Genomic DNA, 22264 nt, shown 5'->3' with positions numbered 1-22264 from the left:
AGATAGACGAGGACAATGGAGAAACAACAAGAAAATGATTATCCAAAATATGGCGTATGTCCAACAGATCCAGAAACAGGGGACTGAGAACCCAAACATCGTGAACCCTAAGATCAACTAACCAAAGGGAACTTGAACTTCTTCGAAAACCAGATCCCTTCTTCTCAGATTACACCATCACCTCTGTCTGACGAACCTAGCTCCACAATGACGACTGGATCTCATAGCTCTGCTTCGGATTTGAGAGGGATGGGGATGAGGAGGAGAGCAAAGGACCAAGGGCATCCTATAGTGGCGAATGCAGGTGGGGCGCCACACACCGGAAGTGGAGACGACGTGGATGGGGTACACTGATAGTTCACGCTGTGGGGATAAAGTCGACCATGGTGCGCTTCCTGTGTGAGCAGCAGAGGGAGGATAAGGAGAGGAGAGGATAGGGGTTCGCTCGGCGAGGAAGGCGTGTGGCGGCCGTGTTCCCAAAGAAGAAAAGAAGGGAGGGGGAAGGGGGGTCTGGTATGGGGACGAGGGCGAGGATCGAGAGCTGATCGGATGCTGAGAAAAAGAGAAAGCGCACAGTACACGAGGGCAGCTAGTGCGGCACGATGTCGCGGCTATGCAAGAACACGCTGCTAAAGGGCCCGACACAGATGGAGTCCATAGGACACGCGGAGATGGCTACCCGACGTGCGTAGCGTGGGCGAGCTGTGCATAGTGCTTAGGACTTGACATCTGCTCAGACTTTTCCAAGCACTCCCTACTACCCGAGGCTAACTTTTCCCTGGTGTTCTTCTTTCCTTCCCTTCCTTGTACACCACATGCGCCAACCTTTTTGTATGAGCTGAGATCGCGATGTACGTGCTTCCTCCAAAACCACCTCCTCTTGTTTACTTTGAGAGAACACTATTTCATCAACCCGTTATGGATTTCCCATTCAAACACCCAAATATTTCCAAGAAATATTTTGTATCAAAAGCGGTATGGCGGTGTAACTTGGTAAAGGTACTTGGTCAACAACCTCGATACTAGCACGTGCCGAGCAGCGTCACCATGTGGCAGCTGTTCCATAGGGGCCCTCGGTTTCATCGCGGCACCATAAGCTGTTAACCAGGCAACTACTACTAACTTATACGCAATGAAGGCGGTGGGGTCATAGACCGTAGAATCAGAGGAGTATTGCAAGGGAAGATTCAAACAAGGGTTCCTTTCTCAACAAGGGACAAGGAATTCAAATCCCACGACAGATTTGATTTAATGAGATTCAAGTGTTCTGTTGGGACATCCACAATTAGTCGATACAGTGTCCTATGTTATCCAATCACGACTGGTTTGCTGGCATCTGAATGGTAACTTCTCTTGTAACCCTCTTAATATCGCCCTAGAAAACCATAAGCACGTCTACTGAGACCTAAGGGCAGATGGACGCAATAAACCCAGTGAAGTAAATAAAATGCACATTCAACAGTCTTATACGGGGACAACATACAGGCACTCACTCTCCCATTCTCGACACATCATTCACCTTCCCTACGGTCGGGCTACCTCAACAACTACGGATGAAAAAACAACGACAAGAGTACAATACTGGACAACAGCGACAAAAAGCACTACCAACTATGGTACACCTTCCCAAGGCAACTAATCTACTCTGTCGGACCACCCATCTTCATTTTTGGGCTCGGCGGATGCTTCTACCGCCCTGGCTATGGATCTGCCTCCTCTCTTGGCAATGGCTGAGTAAGAGGAATCAAGGGTTCTACTTGTGACACTTCCGTGGGTGGAGGTGCTGGCGGTACTGTAACACCGGTTCTCCTTCTTTCTGGAGGATGAACATGGATTCCCTCCACGATCAAGGGATCCTGCCGTTCAGAAGCCAGCATCCTCCTCTTGGCCCTGGTGACCAAGTAGGCCTCCCCCAACTGATGGGCATGTCGATCTTCAGCCTTCTTCAGAGCTTTCAACATGGCAGTCTCTCGGCTCTCAGCGGCTGTCGCACTGGCATGCGCTTCGGCAAGTTGTACCTGGAGCATCCTAAAGAAGATCTCTGCTTCCTTGGCTCGACGGAGGCACTTCCTCAGCTCTGAGGCTTGCCGGTCATACTGCTCATCTAGAGCAAGCAGGTATGTGGTCAAGTGCACCATGGTTTGACTGTCTTCTTACGTATCCCGCCCTTGCAAAGCCTCCATGAGAGCCCTCCATACCCGTCGATTCTTTTCCAAAGGTGGAAAGAACCTCATGGGGGTACAAGCAATGGGCTCTTCGTAGATCTGGCAAAGATACCGCAAGGCTTTGCGGGCCACAACCTGGTAGGTGTCGACAAAGTAAAACCCGGTTGCGGTTATATTCCAGGCTTTAGTGATGTTGGGGAACTCTTCACTCTTCCCAATGTAGACGGTAACCTCACACCACTCAGTGCCATGCTTTTCATACACACGGCCCTCATACTCGGGACGATCTTTGACTCCGAGCTTTTGTAGGGTGGCATGCAGGATTCTGGGAAAACGCTCAATGTTCAGGCGGTAACTACTAACCCAGGCTCCTGCCATCCCTGGTGGCAGTTGCAAGGAAGGACTGAGCAAAAAGCTTGCTCAAAAGAAAAAACTAGATGAGCTAAAGTGCCCTGACTGGTAGTACCAATGGCTAAGCCAGGCCCTGCTTATAAAGGTAGAGCGATCAGTGGTCCTGGCACGGTCCACCAAGGTTCCTGCGCGGGGTCACTACAATGAATCGACCAAATTTTTTGCGTGTTCAAGGCGACCGATGTCTGAGGCCATTAATGACTAGTATGACTGGAGGACAAGTGTCTAACAAGGGACCAGAAAAGAGTACGGGGAGACGTGGGTCACGACCGACGTGAACCATAGGCAAACACGGAGCATGAAGCCACAGTGCATAAATAAAACTTCCATTTATAAAAACATTTAGTGAGAGTTATAAATAAAGACTATGATCGCTGTATAAAGGAATCCTCTCTGAGCCCACCAGGAGGAATCCACATACAAGGGTCAGCTCTAGCATCCGCCTGTCACCTGCAACAAGGGGAAATAAAACCCTGAGTACTCAATTGTACTCAGCAAGACTTACCCGACAGGATGAAAGAAAAGACTCCAAGGATATGCAATACTATCTGGCTTGTGGGTGTATTGCATCTGCAGGAAGCATTACTAAGAGTGCGTCCTTATATTCAATTTATTAGCAGTCAGCATTAGTTCATTAACTAACCATTTTATGTAAGCATCTGTGCTACTTTCAAGCAGGTGGTAAGCAATCAGAATCATTTTACCATCTTTCATCTTCTAGTTCTTACTACACTGCTAGACTGTAGGCAAGTCATACTGGATCACCCGGTGATTCGTGAACCAATGTATCCCAGCTGGGTATCCTAAAACACATGCCCTGTTTGTACCCCAGGAACAAGCAAGACCAACCCACTACCCTCCTGTCACGGGGTCTAGGTCCCTGTCCAAATTTGGACTCTAAGCCCCCGCTCCTAAGTCCCGGACTCAGTGCGGTGCTTAGACCTCCACCATCCCCACCTCCAATCAGTCGGTTCAGAAAAGAGCCGGAACCCATGACAAGAGAGCAATGAGCGTTCCCGTGCCCATACACAAGTATGTGTTCAGGATAATAAGTCTGTGACCTGAATAGAACCCAATGCAACGGCCGGTCCTTAACCGACATAGGCGGAACAAATGCAATCCGAGCCTCGCTCGAATGCCATACCAAGTCTAAATCCAAAGCACCATTCTGCCCGGTCTCCAATTATCATTCATATATATTCTAGGTGATAATAATATAGTAACAACAATAATATATTTTTTATCTCTTGCGAGTGACAGGCAATCACTCGACTTCTACCGGAGTCCTATAGCATAGCAATCCACACGATCCTGTCATACTAGTAAGACTCATAGGATAAATATATATATATATACATATATATACATATATATATACATATATATACATATACATATACATATATATATACATATATATATATATACATATATATATATATATACATATATATATATATATATATATATATATATATATATATATATATATATATATGCAAGTGGGTTTCATTCAACTCCTTAAAACTTAATGCACAAACATAATATAAAGTGCAGAAAAGTAGGGGTTATGCACCGGGGCTTGCCTAGGTAAGATATAACCAAAAGTTAGTATTCCATCTTGGTGACACGACGTCCAAAAGTACCATCTCACCAGCAACTCCCGATGACTCCGCGATCCATCATCGTCCCTATTATGGTATGCAATGCGATGCAGAGATGATGCAACAGTTAATTAACAAGGCAACAACAACTCTTAAAGCAGAATACATACTACAAACTAACAAGATAACTCTAATGACTAACGTACTAATCTACGTATCAACATCGTCGAGAAAGGTGTCATTTACCAACAAGTGTTTTAGTTATATAATTCCATGGTGTTTCTTTATTTCATTTATTTGATTTACTATATATTCAAACTAGGCCTCATTTGCTATCTTAGCAATTTAATTACTCTGTAGCTACAAAAATTACAGTGGACACCTAACCATATGATGAACCTACCATAAAATTGGTAGAGTTAATACTATCACCAATTTATCACGGAAATTCCTACAAGTTTATGTCTTAACAATATGAAGCATGTTAAAATAATTAGAGCAACACTAAAAACATACAGAACCTATGCGAACGAAATACTCTATCAGATAGATCATGATTTTAGAAACTTAACAAAATTAGTATGGTATTTTTGTGATTTTTCTACACTTTTTGGAGGATTTATAAAGTTTCTACAAATAAGAAAAAAGGAAAATGAAATTTCCTCTAGGCATTGGGCTACACGGCCAGCCCGCAGCCGAGGCGGCCCAAGCGGACGCACGGCCTAGGCGCACAGGGCCGGCCCAGACGGGGCGCGCGGCCGGTGGCCTAGGCGGTGGCGGAGGCCCACGACCGAGCAGGACGCAAGGCCCAGCCGACTCCCCCACTCTTTACATCTACAGCCCTGCCTTTCCCCGAAACTAACCAAGCCCCTATTTGTAAATCTACGAGTCTAGCATTTCTGCAAAGTAAACATGGTAAAAAGTTTCTATTTGTGTTTGAGTCTTTCTTCTACCTCTGTTCATAGGAAGCCGCACGGGATGGCAGTCGTGGCCGGCGTCTAGGGTTTGCCCGGCCGACTGGCGGCCGAGACTGGCCACGCACTGCGGGGGCAGCAGCTGGTCAGCGGAGACAGCAGCCGGCTACTGATGCCTGGTGCGTGCAGCAGAGCGAGAGAGAGAGACCGAGTGGGGAGGGCGAGCAGGAGCTAGGGCGCCTCCCCCTCAGCAGCAGAAAAAGAATGGAGAGGAAGCAGCGCGGCAGCAGCAAGGACGGCACATGTTCCATGTGCTACGGCATGGCACATGGCGTGCCTGTGCGCGGCCTATGCGTGAGGCAGCAGCGGCACAGCTCCTCTATAACGCACGCTAGAGCACGGACGCGAGGGAGCACACTGCAACCGAACACATGGACATCGCGTGGCTCTGCTGGCTGCGTGCCTGTGTGTGAGACGACGCGACGCGGATGTGGACAACGACACTTTGTCGCCAACTTCAAAAGATCTAAATCCTATTGACTTCCATCAATAAACATTTCACGCGATAGCTCTTACTCCATACCAAGCCATGGAACAAAATATTAGGGTGTTATGTAATTATTTTGCGCAAAACAAATCGCCACAAACAACGCTTTTAAATATAATTTTAGATTTTTACCGTTGGCGCGAGAAGTTGGTTTAAAATTTTAAATTTGATTTTTGAGCCGGCAAAAACCCTAGTTAACAATATTCGTTCTCCAAAACCAAAGTTGCATTTTCCTCTACAAAACTTGTACTTCAATTTTTATTTAAACATCAACACATGTTCTATATTATTTTTGCTCTATAAAAATTGCTTTTCATGCTTAATCAAATAAACAAGTCATTTGCTATTTATTTGCTTTTAGGCATTTTTAAGCACTTTCTTCATACTTTTCCAAAACAAGCCCTAAACAACTTTTGTCCATAAGATCTCCTACAACTAAAAAGAACAAAGCGTTGACACTTTTTGGTGCGACATTTCAACGTGGGTCCATCGTCCTGCCTGTTGCGTTCCCGCATCCTCGCTCCGACGAGTGGCCGTCCCTTGCGATATTTAAAAGGAAAGAGCTAAAACGAAATCCCACCCGTGCATGGAAGGCAAACGCCAAATCAAGGCGAATGAAGAAGGAAAAAAAATTGCGTGTTAGAATAGATGGAAGTTGGAGGTAATCACCGTGAGAATAAAGGAAACACCGGCGCCCCACACAATCACCGGCAATTCTCTTTTCTCCCTCGCTCGCTCGCCTGCCCGGCTTCCCTAGCTTGCGCGAGGGAGAATGAAGTGGACCCCGCGACGGCGACTATCTTGGTGAATGAAGAAGGAAACAAAAATCGCCTAAGATTATGTGGTTGCGATCCCATCTGTCCGAGCAAGGCGAAGTGGAGACCAAAGTGATGTCGCGGACGGCGTCCAAGGACAGCATCACGCTGCGGGGCTCCGTCGCCATCATCATCGAGTTAGGAGCGTCGTAGGAAAAATGCGCTAGTTGCTGCGGCAACATCGCAAGGGCCAGGGAGCTGTGACGGCATCGCGTGGGCCGAGCGGCGGTGGTAGCGCGCATGCTGAGGAGCGGTCAGCGGTGTAGACCATGCGCAAGCACCAAGGTTCATCCTAATCTCCCGTTCTTTTCTTGCGTGCCCTATCCTTTCTTCCTGAATCACATTCTGTTCTGTCGCGATTCAGTCTCAGTTCTCAATCGATCACTGTCGTGGTGAATCACTGCTCAAACTAAGGAGACATTATCAGGGAGACCACCACTATTGATTTAATAGTACGATTGAGGTCTGCTGGTGGGAAGTCGTGAAATCAATCTTATTGAAAATGGGATTCATATGATCATATCTAAGATCCCAAACGTATTGTCTTCCTGTAGCTTCGAGTACGTGGAATTTCTTTCCATAAAATTTGTATACTACGGCTTGTAGATCTTTTGTCTGAAACTAAATGTTGCAGAATGGTTGGAGGCCGGGAAGATGCAGTGGGTTAAGCTGGTGATCATGAGCAATGCCACCACCCACCAGCGAGGTGTGCTAGAGCGCTGGACTTCAACATCATCATAGACGTTGAGGTCATCGAGAAGGGGTGGGCTGCCCTTACTCTTATCCCCACTTCTTCACTCTCTTCCTAGGACCCTAAGTAATCAATTGGTAAGTAGCCAGTGCCGCATGTGTCATGGTTTGATTGCATTTTCTTCTGATGTTTGTCAGGGCTATCAAGGAGAAGGGCGACAAGGAGATCATGAGGGAGATTTAGGCCATCATGCCCTTCGCATCTTGCATTCACCCCTGCCTGGATGAGCCATGTAAGGACACATGAGCTAGCATCCAATCGCCTAATTAATTTCCTCTCCTCTTTCACCTTCCTTATGGAACTGCGATAGGAGACAAATTAATTTATAGTTAATGCATACTGTGGATTTTTTTTCTCGAACACCATACTGTGAATTCTGAAATTTGTTCTACAGATAGAGCAATCCACAGTATGCAGTTGTGTGCAAGAATCAAAAGTCAATTATGAAATTTGTTTTCTACAGATTTGTTTTTTCAAGTTTGTTGCCTGGTGTTGTTGTTCCCTTCCCCTTCCTGTAAAGGTTGATTATCAACCTTTTAATATTGGGATGATTGTTATATTAACAGTCCATCCTAATATAAGTTTTGTTATATTAACAGTCCATCCTAGTAATGGCTATGTTCTCCAACTCTTTGCAGAAAGGAAATATGATTTGGAGTTCAAGTAAAGAAATAAATCAGGTTAGAACTTCAGAAGTGCAGATGATATGGTTGAGATCTATAGATAGCTTTCTTCAGTATATATATCACTGAATTATGGGTGCATCATCTTTTAAATTCATGGAGATTAAACGTAAGGTCGTTGATTTCTTCCCTCAATTTCCTGCGCACTAGAGTACCTGCTTGTCTCAACTGAGCGGTCCTTAACAAAGATGACCGGGTGCACTAAAAAATATTTAAGAACTCAGAGTTTGCCCATTCGCTCACATACATAGGCAAAATTGATATAATTACATGAAACCATTCTTCACATGTTGCTTCAAATTTGTTTACCAGATTTGCTTCAAAACTGATTTATGAATATAATTTTTTTCGTGACCGTACCATTGCACGTTTTTCATTAAGAGGGAGTTTATTAGATAACATTTTTTTCAGAGCCCCACTCCTGGACTTTATTGACTGCTATGTGAGGCTACAAAACACTTAGATTTCTAGACTTCATGTATCTGCAAATGTTGTTGGGGTGAACAAACATTGAAAGGCATGAACAAATAGTAGCACTGGAAATTTGGATTTTGTAAGCAAATGAATATGAATTTTTTTGCGAGGAAAATGAATATGAATGTAAGCAAAACATTGCTTCTCATCCTATTTAACAATTCATGTTTCATTTTTATTTTGATTGATACTCATGGAAATCTACGTTTTATAACATTCATGTTTTTTTAAGTTCCTATTTTCTTAATTCAAAGAATACAGTGAAAGATTTTCATCGTTGTAAGTTTTTGCTATGCTATTCTATTGCTGCATGCTACGAAGGATCTTTTAAAATGGTTTTCTTGAGATGTGTTGTCATAATCTGTGTTTGTTTGAAGTGGAACACTTAGCTATTTTCTTTGAAGTGAAACATTCAAATTTTATTGCAATTAGAGCTGCAGTAGTAAAGTGTCGGGTTGTACCCACAGACCTTGACTTTGGCCGTCGTTGGGCCGTTGGTCAAATATTATTTTGTTCCCATCGTTGGCCCCGCCTGTGTACAACGAGGTCGATAGCGTGGGCACTATACGATGATATAACATACTTTGTTTTAAGGTTTTATGAAAGATTTTTCATGTTTTGTGAGAGATTTTTCAAGACACGTAGTATTACCCATATGAAAGACACTAATATTTTATATATATACTCGAACTTGTGTACAGGATGGTATGAAGATACGGCGGAACTTATCGTGGATTTATTAGCGCACAAAAAAATGGATATCGGAGATTTCTTTCTGCCGATATAAATACGGTAAAGTTTATGAGCCTGTGACACCACGCTCTTCGTGACTGTTAATTTCACAAACTTTGCTTTTTGGATTAACTGTAACTTTAACGTTGATATTTATCTTATCGTGCGATCCGTATGTTTTTAGTATAAATTGTTAGCTATCCCGTAGCAATGCACGAGTATGCTACCTAGTTATTTAAAAGTTGTTAAGCACCGAGACAAGTTGACTAGCGACACTTATTTGTTTGTTTTATTCATGAAAGCGAGTCACACAAGAATCGTTTATAATTCTATGTGTGCTTTAAATTTTTAAACCCAAAAACTTGTTTTGCTAATTTCTCTTAGGCATTGACCTAGGTGCTAAGCAAGCTCGTAACACCAGAGGTGTTACATGATCGTACTTCCAAAGGCTTTTAAATTAAGCATTATGCTTAGGTTAAAATGCCTTCCTAAATCAAATTAGACAAGGTGTCTAGGTTAATTTTTGAGCCGATAGTATGCTCTAGTAGATATTGGATATTTTGTTGGACTAACCCCTGCAGGAAACTCTCAATTCAATTTGGGTAGGTCACGAGATAAATTCAAATCGAAGATGAAGCAAGACACATGATGAACTCCAATAACTTTATGAAAAGAAGACACAACTCATTCATCATGGATGGAGGAACTCAAGTCTGTAGCTCCAATGAACAACATCTCGTCAACCAAGAATCAACGAAAATCAAAGAGAGGTTGACGAGAGAAGAATATGCAACTTGTCGCATCCTCATCTCCTGGATCAGATGATGCAAAGAAAAGCTAAATGCAAGGAGACGTCTTGATCAACGGACCTAATAAGCCCTCACCAACAGGAGATCATTTGTGAAAACAAATAATTGAGGCATAAAACAAAGGGTGAGACGGAAGGTCCAACAAAATGATAAGATCGAAGAGTAGAAAGATGGCATGACAAAAGGATGAGAAAGGAAGGGTGCAATCTAGGCAACAAGAAGCTCATAACTGTGAGGCTAGCCAAACAATGAAAACTTCAAGCAAAAAGGGAAGGACCATCGCGAGTCATCTACCATTTGTCATGTGGTGTCATCTTGCTTCAATGACGAAGATAACATCCTAAGGTAAATGGTCATTATTTAAATAGTTTTCCTTGATTCGGGTAGGCACATAACTAAGAAACTAACATGTTTGAGTTACAACTTACTTGATCCAATCTGACTAACTTAACATGTTCTTTAAGCTTGTTACTAGCACCATTTTCTTGATCTCATAGCCTTAACCAAATGAACTGAAAAAATACACATCCTATCTCTGGAAGATGATAGTCATGATCATGTAAAGATTGATACATTATGCACAGATAGACAATCCTTACATGGGTTAAGCAATATTACCCTTTTGGTCAAATGTACTTAAATTCTACATTCATATTCAATCTTCTAATCTTATCCCCCATGATATAATTGAACAAATCGCATAACATCAACTTCATCTTGTTCCATGTGCCTAAGGCTAGAGAAGAATGAATAAAGTTTTGGTTTTGTTGGTGTTTTTCCATCAACAGAACCTATGCACTTGATCTCTACCTTGTCTTTATATGAGTAGGACACACTTCAAGCAAAGTATGGGAGAGTCAGTTGATTCTCCAAATTTCTACAAGTGTTCTGAACCTATCAAACCAAAATTCAAACTCAGAACTATGATGGGTTTGGTAGAAGAAGGTGACATCACCATTAGAGACGTCATCACAAGAACCCTCGTCTTCAGATCAAACCGAGGTACTTGATTAATGAACTTCACAAGAAGAAATCTGGTTCAAAGGACTTACAACACCGAACCCTCACCGAAAGAGCTAGCTTGGGGAAGAAGCACTCCCATGTATCCAGGTAAGTATTCTTTCCCCTTTGTTTTAGTTTTAGTTTCTTTTAATTAGTAAAAATGATGAATGAAAAACAAAATATAAATTTATCTTTGCATTAGTCATTTATAATAATGTATGATCTAGTAAAATTGAAAATAAAATAAAAAAGGTGTGTCTAGTTTGCTTTAATTTGTTTTTAAGAGCTGAATAAAATAAAGAGGACTCAAAATAATCTCTTAAATCGAAATGATGAATAGTTGCTCTGTTGTAATTCCTTTCAAGTACCTAGTTTTCAGCCTTGAATTCTCCCGAGTTTTGGATAAGACTATTTTGATATAAGGATTTACTCTGAATTTCAAACTCATGGTGGCATATGCTTAATCTAAATCTAGGTAGTTGACGGATATGATATAAGAAGGTCTGATCTGTTGTTTATCTTGTTCCTAGTGACACTAAAGTACTGGAGATTTATCTTTGAAAAACATAAAAATGCTACATGATGAGTTCCTGTATGACAAACCTTGAATTTCCACCAGAGCCATACATGTTATTTAGGCTAAGAAAACTTTCACATATATGATGCTTGCTTTTGCATTGAGTTTCATCAAGCTTTGTTGACCCTTATGAGAGGTTTGTCATGCTCTTTAAATCAAGATCACATACACATCATCCACATATACACCTACTATTCCTATATTGGGGGTAGACGCAGAAACATGCCTTCTATCTAGATCCTCCAAAAAATGTTCTACTCCTACACTGGGGGTGAACACAAAAACATGCTTATTAGGTTTCCCATCCACCAAATAAATACTCCAAGTTCTTATTGCTATCTCTCAAAGTTTTGTTGCAGAAAAGAGGCAAGTGCTATGCAAAAGTTATTCATATAAAAAAAGAAAAGAGAAAGAAAAGAAAAAAAGAGGGAGTTGAGAAAAAAATGGACAAGTGTCCGAGATATTTAAAACAATGGGTACTTAGAAGCCCTCCTGAAAAAAGAGAAAAAGAGATACATAAGATAGCCCTATTTCTCTAGCAAATGTTTCCAAGTTTCAAAAGAGAGATAAGTTTTTAAGGTGCAAAGTAGAATTAGGTTAGCCACTATATATATCCACCATATATCTACACGCATGCACCTCTTGATTTGATTTATGACTCAGCTCTCTTTGGATCTATTGTTTGACTTTACAATATATGCATTGCAAGTATGCTCTAGCTTTCTCCCTACCTATGAACTCCACAAAAGCCTTAGTGGTAGGAAGAAAAAGGCATAACATCTTTATTGTCTTGGTGAAGATCCATAAATACCACATATATTGAGAGATTTGAGAGTGTCATACAATGAAATCTCTTAGTTTTAATTTGAATACTTATAAAAACTCCGGAACAATGGTAGAACAAAGAATTTGAGACATAGTGCTTGACTTGATTGTTCTATCTTTCAATTGCTCAAGACCCAAGTGAAGGCTAAGAAGCCCCATGGTTGAAGGTAATATGGGTAAGTTTGAAATTCAGATCAGTTTATTTTAATCCGGAGGAGAATTCTTGATTGAACGCATGTGTACTTTTGAGGCGTGAAAGCATAGTAGCAACTCCTGATCCATTGTTTAAGTTTAACTTTGCTCAGGGACTGGCAAAGGGTAAGCTTGGAGGAGCTTGTTGACGGTCATTAATATCAATTATAAACCATCAATATAACCTACACATATACTTAATTCCATCACTAAACATAGGTCTAGGGGTTTAAACTAATAAATTTCATAAGTTTTGGTGAATCTATGTTTTCAGCAGGGTTTATTCAGAAAACCGTCAAGGTGGACCCAAACATCGTACTTAATTGTGCTTAGCCACGGTATAAACAACTCCAGAAGACTCCAGAAGGCAACCCACCACAGCAGATCCCGAGTGGCTACCAGGTGGGGCCGATCATCCCCACCACTAGGCTGGCCGACCTATGGGCCCCCTGGTCAGCCTCTCCTTCGAATGTCAGTTCTCCACTGCCTCCTAGATTGCATCTACGCCATCCTTTTAAGTCGGTTTGATCTGAGGGTCCAGAATTGACGCTACCCCCTATATATATGGCCCTATACCCCCCCTCCAAAGAGCCATCCTAAAACCCTAATCCATATCCTCCTCATCAGGATCAGAGCCAGCAATCAAGAGAAGATTAGTCCTCCATAGGATCTAGTCTTATCAATAGAAATAGTGAGATAGAGAGTGAGGAAAGAGTTTGGAGGAGGTGCCGGCCTATCGGTGCTCTCTCTACGGCTTGTACATTGGCCGATCTAAGTTCTACTTGAGCTTATTTCTGAGATTTCTCTGGTAATCAACTTCTAATTCAAGTAAGCATCTTGTTTATATTATTCATCAGGATCATGACTCTTTTGAGTGCTTTATTCTCTTCCTAGGGGGAGTAAAGTATTGATCGTAAGTGTAAGCGTGATGCTTGGACTTGGGTTAATCGTGGATGCACCCTGCATTCCGGACCGGTGGTAGAATGCGAAGTAGCGTTAGAACGCAAGTGTGACACATTCATTGAGTTCTCTGTAGTCCACCTCCCGTTTGCAGGCCAAGTAGGACCCGGTTGTGAAGGAAAGTATCCTCTGCTGGTGTCTTTCCTTAAGTAATGTCCCCAGTCGAATAGTAGAAGACATAGCTTACCAAAGTCAGAATAAGAGAACCTTAGTTATCCTCTCTACGCTCCTGTTTATCCTAACCTTGTTGCTACCCTTAGTTAAGTTAGACCGTAGTTAGTCTCACATGTTTCCCTGTGGATACGATACTTGGAATACTTTTGGATGAAAGCTACAGCGGTATCCGTAAGCTTGCGAATTTATCTGTGTACGTTAATAAATACCAACAACTACCAGGTGACTGACAACCAAATTCAACAATATTTAAAATCTAATGCTTACTTTCACAGAAAACTCAACTGCTCGGTTGGTAACGAGTAAGCAAGTTAGATAATCCTACTAATACATCACATAAGAGGCAACCTTCATTATCTGCTACATGACTTTTTTAGGCATAACCGGGAGTTATGAATGAAATACTAAGTGTAAAATAGATGAAATATTTAAGATGGTGAAAGTTATTTGCTGCGAAACCAGTGGCCTGTCCAAATACGCAAAAATACCATCGTCAAGATAAACTTAACAAGCCATTCTCACTTATTCGTAAAGGTCTAGACACAAAAATTCTATACAAAGCCCCCTTTGTTGCTTATTACTGAATACCTGACCAGGTTTATCAAATCGAAGAAGAAAAGTAGTAATTAATAGTGGAATACGCCTACGGACATAAGCCTAGCCAGAAGAGCAAAGTGTATCCCTCGTTTGGATTTTGGACCAGGAGTAGTATTAGTATAAATTTTATCCTGGGATGCTGCAGACAAAGAATAGCATGTTCATGTTCAGACTCTCAGTTCACAATTGAACCTCACTGATATGTTCCAGTGGAAGCAACTTACAACAGTACTGATTAATCATGCAAAAAGAAGGGACATGGCATTGTTCCACTCCCAAACGCATCTCCACTCGAAACCCTGCCCCTGCCTCGGTCTTCTGCCCATTTCCAAACACTGGCGATCTAACATGTCGTTACGCCGGAAGAGATTCATTTCATCACCAGGCCAAATACAGCAGCAAGCCAACATGTGGGAGGACAGTGGTAGACAAGTGGACGCTTGACATTGGTAACTTGTTCATGATGAACTGCGATCAAAGGGAGAGGAATGTCCACCGAGGAAGAAGGTTCCTCGTCAAGGTCAGTCATGGAAGCTATACCTCGGTAGGGTTCTTGCACGGATCAGAGCACAAAAAATAGGAAAGAGAGTAATGCTAAAAATGGAAACGACTAGTTCCCTGTTGGATCGGATGGTTTGCATTTAAAACCCGTGATCGTTTGCTGATTAGGGACATGTTCTTTTCCATTGGAGAAGGGACTAAAGACTAAATTTTAGTTTCAATTAGTCCCTTTGAACCAAACACTAGGGACTAAAACAGGGACTAGGGACTAAAACAGGTACTATGGACTAAAATATAGTAGTCCCTTAGGAGGCTACTAATTGGAACTAAACAGCCCATATCCATCCCTCTCTCTTCTTTCTCGCAGTCTCTCTCCTCTCCTTTAGTTCCTAAAAATAAACACCATTTTAGTTTCTGTTTTAGTCTCTGGTCCCAGACTAAAGAGAAGAACACGCCCTAGCACGTTGCAGCAGCCTTGCAGGGCGTGGGCGATGCCAACGCGGTCGCGGCCCGTGCAGGCGCGAGTGTGCCCGCTGTAGGAGACAGGGAGAAACCGGCGCGGCCACGCGAGAGCGGCTCGTGCAGGCACCGCTGTACGTGTAGCCCTGTGAGCGAGGCCGGCATGGCCGCATGGGCGCATCTGCGGCGAGGTGGGTGCGGTAGGGAGGAAGGGGCGGGGGATGAGGCCCAAGGGGCTGTCCAAAACACGCCGACACGAAAAACACGTGTCCTGCCGCGGGCCCTTAATGAGCTGGCAAGGTGTGAAAAGCTTCGAGCAAACTGATGACCGCATGGTGCGGCACCCATGCTCTGTGGTGGGTTCTGTTCTCGTGCCACGGATCTTAGCAGCTGTTTTTTTTAAACTTCATTTCGATATGGTGCGTTCACTCTTGTGACCGGTATAGGGCAGCTGTTTTTTTTTAAAAAAAAAGCTCTATTTTTTCCATGCAGTGCGTTCACTCTTGTAGGGCAAGGATAGCCATCGCACGGGTGAGGACGAGGACGAGGACGAGGATCGCGCGGGCGAGGACGGGGACGAGAATGTCAATTGTGGCAGCATGAGGTTTTTTTAATTTTTATTTGCTTTTCACCACTGGTTTGCAAATTGTCAGTGATTATATCCATTTTTAATGCCCACTTTTACTGCAGCCGACAGTGATGGGGCTTTGAGCTCGTGCGCAATGCACCGATACGACTTATAGAATATTGTAAGCACACACGTGAACCACGAGGCTTTTTATTTTACATTTGCTTGGATTCTTTCCTGATTCATGCAGGTCTAGGTTATAATTAATTCATCGTAAGGAAAAGCCATCGCCATACCTATTATACGTATAAGTATCGTCCCCACTCATGTGTTGCTCGATCCCTCTGTATAAATATCGATACCAATACGGAGTAGAGTAAGCAGTGCATGCAAGTGCAAGCACCGAGCCAGCTGCTGATCGACGAACATTATTACCGCAGGTTTGTAATGAATCAACCGGTGAAAATTATTTTCACTTTGACCTAATGGAGTCGGTAGTGATAATTTTTTTCACAGTCGGGTTATATCCTGAACCGACAATGAAAACCAGACTAGTTTTCGCTGTCGGTTCAAGACACAATCTAAAGATAAAAAACGAAGAAAATATATAAACAGACACCAAACCCTATCCCTCTCTCTCTTGGTCACTGGCACTCCCTCCCGGCCACCACTCTCTCTTCCTCTCGGGCCCCTCTCCCTCCCTCCCTCCCGACCCCTCTCTCACTGATGTCGGCGTGCATCGCGACTATCAGCCAAACGACGGGAGCCCGCTCTCTGCCCTCTCTCCTGTTGGATCTAAAGGGGCGGGGGGCGACCTCCCCTCTCCCGGTGTGGTGGCGTCAAGGGCTCGCCGCCCTTCTTCAAGCGACAGACCTGGGCAACCAAGACAAGGATAGCCACCGCGTGGGCTAGGACGAGGATGAGGATGGCGCAGACGAGGATTTGTGGAAATTGTCATACAGTGCGTTCACTCTTGTAGGGCAAGGATAGCCACTGCGCGGGTGAGGACGAGGACGAGGATCGCGCGGGCTAGGACGGGGATGAGGATGTCAATTGTGGCGGCGCGAGGTTTTTTAAAATTTTTTAGGGTAAAGTACACTTTACAACCCTCAACTTGCACCAAAGTTCGATTTTCAACCTTCAACTATGAAACCGGTCAAGAAACACCCTCCAACTATCAAAACCGGACGAATTTGGTCCTCGGCCGGTTTCAAAAGCGGTTTTCTATTTTTGGGAGGCGCCGAAATTTTAAATTATTTTTTTGAGCATCTTAACGTCCTCAAATGAAAAAACTCAAAACTACAAAGTTGTAGATCTCATTGAGCTCTACAATTTACATATAAAAATTATCTTCATCTGACATCGTATCGAAGGGTTTTCTATTTTTTAAAATTTGAGTCTCATCACGCGACAAAATATTCATTGAGCACCATATTTTGTCGCGTGATGAGACTCAAATTTCAAAAAATAGAAAACACTTTGATACGATGTCAGATGAAGATAATTTTTATATGTAAATTGTAGAGCTCAATGAGATCTACAACTTTGTAGTTTTGAGTTTTTTCATTTGAGGACGTTAAGATGCTCAAAAAATAATTTAAAATTTCGGCGCCTCCCGAAAATAGAAAACCGCTTTTGAAACCGGCCGAGGACCAAATTCGTCCGGTTTTGATAGTTGGAGGGTGTTTCTTGACCAGTTTCATAGTTGAAGGTTGAAAATCGAACTTTGGTGCAAGTTGAGGGTTGTAAAGTGTACTTTACCCAATTTTTTATTTGCTTTTCACCGCTGATTTGCAAATTGTCAGTGATTATATCCATTTTCACTATCCACTTTCACCATAGTCCACAGCCGAGCAAAATCAATAGTGATGGGGTTTGAGACATGACAGTAATGATATATCTATAATAGTGAAACTAAACCTAAAGGAACGGCTCAACTATAAACTAGGGATGGGCTCCTCTCCTTCTTTCCCTCTGGCGGTTTCATTGGAGATAAAGGAGAGGCCTTTAGGCAACGACTACAAGTTGCCCTGATTGCAGTGATAGCTCGGAGTTCTTATTAGTGAGGTTTCTCGAGGGTTTGGAGACGGTGCTGAGAAGACCTCTTTGCACCAGAGGAGAGAAAACACGCGCGCACACACAGGATCCGAATATAATGCCTGATTATAAACATGAATCCTACATGCTCGGATGACAAATGAAGAGAGAGATGAAGTATAGTGTCGATATGGTTGGTGTGAGAATTTGTGGAACGTGGTGGGAAAATGGTCTAAGAAACTTTTAGGAAACACTAGATCGGAAGAGGAGAGAGAGAGAGCAGAGAGAGACCCGCGTTATGTACTTAATCTATAAATCAATTATCATATAAGCTTTGAGCTCGTGCAGAAATTCCTTTGGAATGGGGGCGCAATGCACCCATACAGGACTTATAGAATACGTACTGTAAGCACACGTGAACCACACGAGGTTTTTTATAATTAAGTCGTCGTCAGCAAAGCCATATCGCCATACCTCTATTATTAGTAAGCATCGTCCCCACTCATGTGTTGTTGTTCGATCGCTCTGTATAAATATAGATAGCAATAGAGAGAGTAGAGTAAGCAGTGCATGCAAGTGCAAGCAGCGAGCCAGCTGCTGATCGACGAACTTGCTGCACGACACACACGGTTTCGCTCACGAAATCAGTGGTATGGCTCCGAACACTGTTGCTGCAGCTCCTCCTGCGAGCCTGGAGGAGACCGGCCCTGGGCTGACGGTTGCCACCGCCGGCGCCTTCGAGCCCTGTGCGTGGGCCGACTTCTTCGTCACCTACGCCCCACCCGTCTCACAAGTACGTATGTGTGTATATGTATGTATATATATATATACTGTACCTATACCTATATATATATATATATATATATATATATATATATATATATATATATATATATATATATGTCACTGGGCTTAATACACACAGGAGTCGGAGGAGCGGATGAGAGAGAGGGCGCACCAGCTCAAGGGAGAAGTGCGCCGCCGGATGTTCGACGCTGGCGGCGAGGCTACGGGGAGCGAGGCTGACATGGTGACGCTAGTGGACACGCTCCAACGCCTCGGCATCGACAACCACTTCCGCCAGGAGGTTGACGCCGCGTTAAAACGCATCAACAGCTGCGAGAGTTTGGACGACGGCCTCCAGATCGTTGCTCTTCGCTTTCGTCTACTTAGGCAACATGGCGTCTGGGTCCCTGCAGGTATACGTCGTCGTAATAATACGTATAAATGTGTCGTCTACAGATTCTCGTTCGTTCCATGCCTATGCAGCAAGCGTATATAACACACAAGTACGCTACCTTGACAGATGTATTCGACAGATTCAGAGATGAAAGGACGGGCAGTTTCAGTGAAAGTCTGGCCAGTGATCCGAGGGGCTTACTGAGCCTATACAACGCGGCTCACATGGCAACACCTGGCGAGCAGGCCCTCGACGAAGCCATCTCCTTCTCCAGGCGTCACCTTGCGTCCATGAAAGGCAGGCTCCCGTCGCCACTGGAAGAGCAAGTGTCCCGTGCCCTCGACATCCCTCTCGCACGCCTGCCAAAGCGGCTGGAGACGATGCACTACGTCGTAGAGTATGGCAAAGAAGAGGGGCACGACGCCGTGCTCTTGGAGCTCGCGAGGCTGGACTTTGACTTGCTCAGGTTTCTTCACCTCAGGGAGCTAAAGGACCTGTCATTGTAAGTGTTGACTACGTTTCCTATTATATAATCCTGCCTAATTATTTATGTTGATGATCAGTCAGTCAATTGACCTTTGATTCAATTTTTGCAGGTGGTGGAAGGATCTCTATGGCAATGTGAAACTAAACTACGCCCGAGATCGGCTAGTGGAGAACTACTTCTGGACGTGTGGGGTGTTCCATGAGGAGGAATACTCTCGTGCGCGAATGCTGTTTGCCAAGACATTCGGGTTGCTGTCCTTGATGGATGACACGTACGATGTGTATGCTACATTAGAGGAATGCCATATACTCAACGATGCTATACAGAGGTACATATGTATATACTCCCTCAGCTCTAAATTATAAGACGTTTTGACATTCCTGTTGCTTTAACCATGTATCTAGACGTAATAATGTATATCCAGGTACATAGCAAAATCTATGTATCTAGAAAAGTTAAAACATATATTATGTATAATTTGAAATGGAGGGAGTACTATATATAACAGCACATCAACTCAAGCTGGAGGTTTATGCATGACCTGATTAGGTTCTATATATCTCATTACGTGTGTCTTGTCTGCGCGCAGATGGGATGAAACCACTGCTTCCATTCTTCCAGAGTACATGAAAATGTTCTACATCAATCTTGTGAGGAACTTTCAAGAGTTTGAGCATAGTTTGCAGCCAAATGAGAAGTACCGCGTATCCTATGCAAAGCAAGCGGTAAGAAAAGTTATTATACATCGATCAATTAAAGTGTATATTTAAACGTATGGTGTACTTTGTTTTGTTCATATGTACGTTGGTACGAAGCACTAGTGATACATGAATATTAATTTGTTTAATTAATTTCTCGCAGTTTAAACTGTCATCAAAGTACTATCTGGACGAGGCCAAATGGTGCAGTGAGAAATACGCGCCGAGCTTCAAAGAGCACATGGAGGTGTCTGTCATGTCGTCAGGCTTCCCAACACTAGCCGTGGTGCTGCTTATGGGTGCAGGTGACATGGCGACCAGGGAGGCGTTCCAGTGGGCGATCGGCGTCCCGGACGTGGTCACCGCCAGTGGAGAGGTCGCTCGTTTCCTCAACGACATCGCTTCGTACAAGAAGGGGAAGAACAAGAAGGACGTGGCAAGCTCCGTGGAATGCTACGCCAAGGAGCATGGCACGTCAGGGGAGGAGGCGGTGACCGCGATCGCGGGGATGGCGGAGCACGCGTGGAGGACGATTAACCGGTCGTGCATGGAGATGGATAGCGCGCTGTTGCCGGCCGCGCAGCTGGTGGTGAACCTGACCAAGACGCTGGAGGTCATATACCTTGGCGGCAGAGATGCCTACACCTTTGCTGCCGACCTCAAGGATCTCGTCGTCTCCCTCTTTCTCAACGGCCCTACTGTTTGAACTTTTTTTTTGTTATTGTATCGATCTTGCACTATGTTGTTTTAGTTATTAGGCTAGTTCCAATGAGAGTTTTCTTCCTATTTAATGAGGTGACACATCAGTAAAAATGACGAGGTTACGTAGAAATTATGAGGAAAGAGAGGAGATGAGTTTCATTTGGATGAAACCCAGCGTGTACTGTGTTACTAAAACACTTAAAACTGAATAAAACTTCAATGGGTGTACTGTTACCAAAACACTCAAAACTCTAGGTAGCTCCAACAGTATTAAAAAGATCCATAGCTCGTAGAATATTTTATCAATAAAAAGCAGAGAGAATGACAAGCTAGCTCTTCATAAAGAGTTAAGCTCACATACTTTCCTACGATCCATGTGTCTATATTTACATATTTTTCTATATTAGCATGTTAGCTTACACTACGCTAGATTAGGATATCACTGCTGGCCTCATCACTGCCGGATTTGTGACAACCGATAGTGATATACCTTCACTGTCGGTTATGAGCTTGAAAATGAAAAAATGATTAGGGCTGGGCTAAAACCGGCAGTGAAGGACCACATCACTGCTGGTTTGTGGCTTGCACCGGTAGTGCTTTGGCGGCCACTCCTCACTGTCGGTTTAAGCTAAGAGCCGACCGTGATTGAGCTTTATCACTGTCGGTTCTAGCCAAGAACCGACGGTGATAAGTCAACAACACAAAAAGGCTGCAGCTGTCATCTCCATCCTCCTCTCTCCATCTCGAGAACAGAGGCGCGCGTTTGTACCCTTCCCTCAATTGTTGCGGCTGCTCTTCACCATGAAGCTAGCGCTTGGATTTTGAAGAATGGCTTGATCTTTTTGCTTTAAGGTTAGTAACAAACATCTACTCCTTTGATTTTGTTGCTTAATTAGCTTCGTTTTGATGGCTACATTGCTTGATTCTCATTCTAGTTCTTTCTCCATTCTAGAGAGCATTTTTCCAATTGGACATTTATGCAAGGCTCAAATTATGGTGAATCCATCATCCAAAAGGTTGGTGTCTATGAACACATTTTAATTCCTAGCTAATTATTCTATGGTGGTCAAGATCATCATTGTTAGTATATGATGCTATAATTAGTTCTTAGAAGTAGAGTAGAATAGATGTTTTTCATTATTGTACAATAATTATTTTTACTATGATTTTCAATTTACACGGCCAGGGCTACCGATTTCAATTTTTCAATAATTAGTGTACAATAATATTTCCCAAAAATGGTACTTTCAAGCTACAATTATTGTTCATGAATCTCGATTTCTTATTAATTCTTTGTAATTACTGTCTTAGTATTTTTTTGTGCAGAGATGGATCGAGAGTGGATGCATCTGTCCCGAACGGACAAGCCGTACATGCATGGCGTCAGCCAGTTTATCACC

The 22264-nt window shown here is 43.3% G+C and overlaps 1 protein-coding gene across 1 annotated transcript; it reads left to right on the top strand.

Annotated features, from left to right (window-relative positions):
• The first annotated feature begins 18374 nt into the window (after positions 1 to 18374).
• Positions 18375 to 21082, top strand: LOC136539947 (eudesmanediol synthase-like). The gene is made up of 6 exons (XM_066531931.1): positions 18375 to 18590; positions 18723 to 18996; positions 19104 to 19479; positions 19574 to 19792; positions 20054 to 20189; positions 20326 to 21082. Exons 1-6 carry the CDS (start codon positions 18450 to 18452, stop codon positions 20866 to 20868), a joined length of 1689 nt encoding a protein of 562 aa, XP_066388028.1. The 5' UTR covers positions 18375 to 18449; the 3' UTR covers positions 20869 to 21082.
• The last annotated feature ends 1182 nt before the right edge of the window (positions 21083 to 22264 follow it).

Source organism: Miscanthus floridulus, chromosome 2 (genome assembly GCF_019320115.1).
Source record: "Miscanthus floridulus cultivar M001 chromosome 2, ASM1932011v1, whole genome shotgun sequence".
NCBI classification, from domain to species: Eukaryota; Viridiplantae; Streptophyta; class Magnoliopsida; order Poales; family Poaceae; genus Miscanthus; species Miscanthus floridulus.
This window is presented reverse-complemented; position numbering and strand designations above follow the sequence as displayed.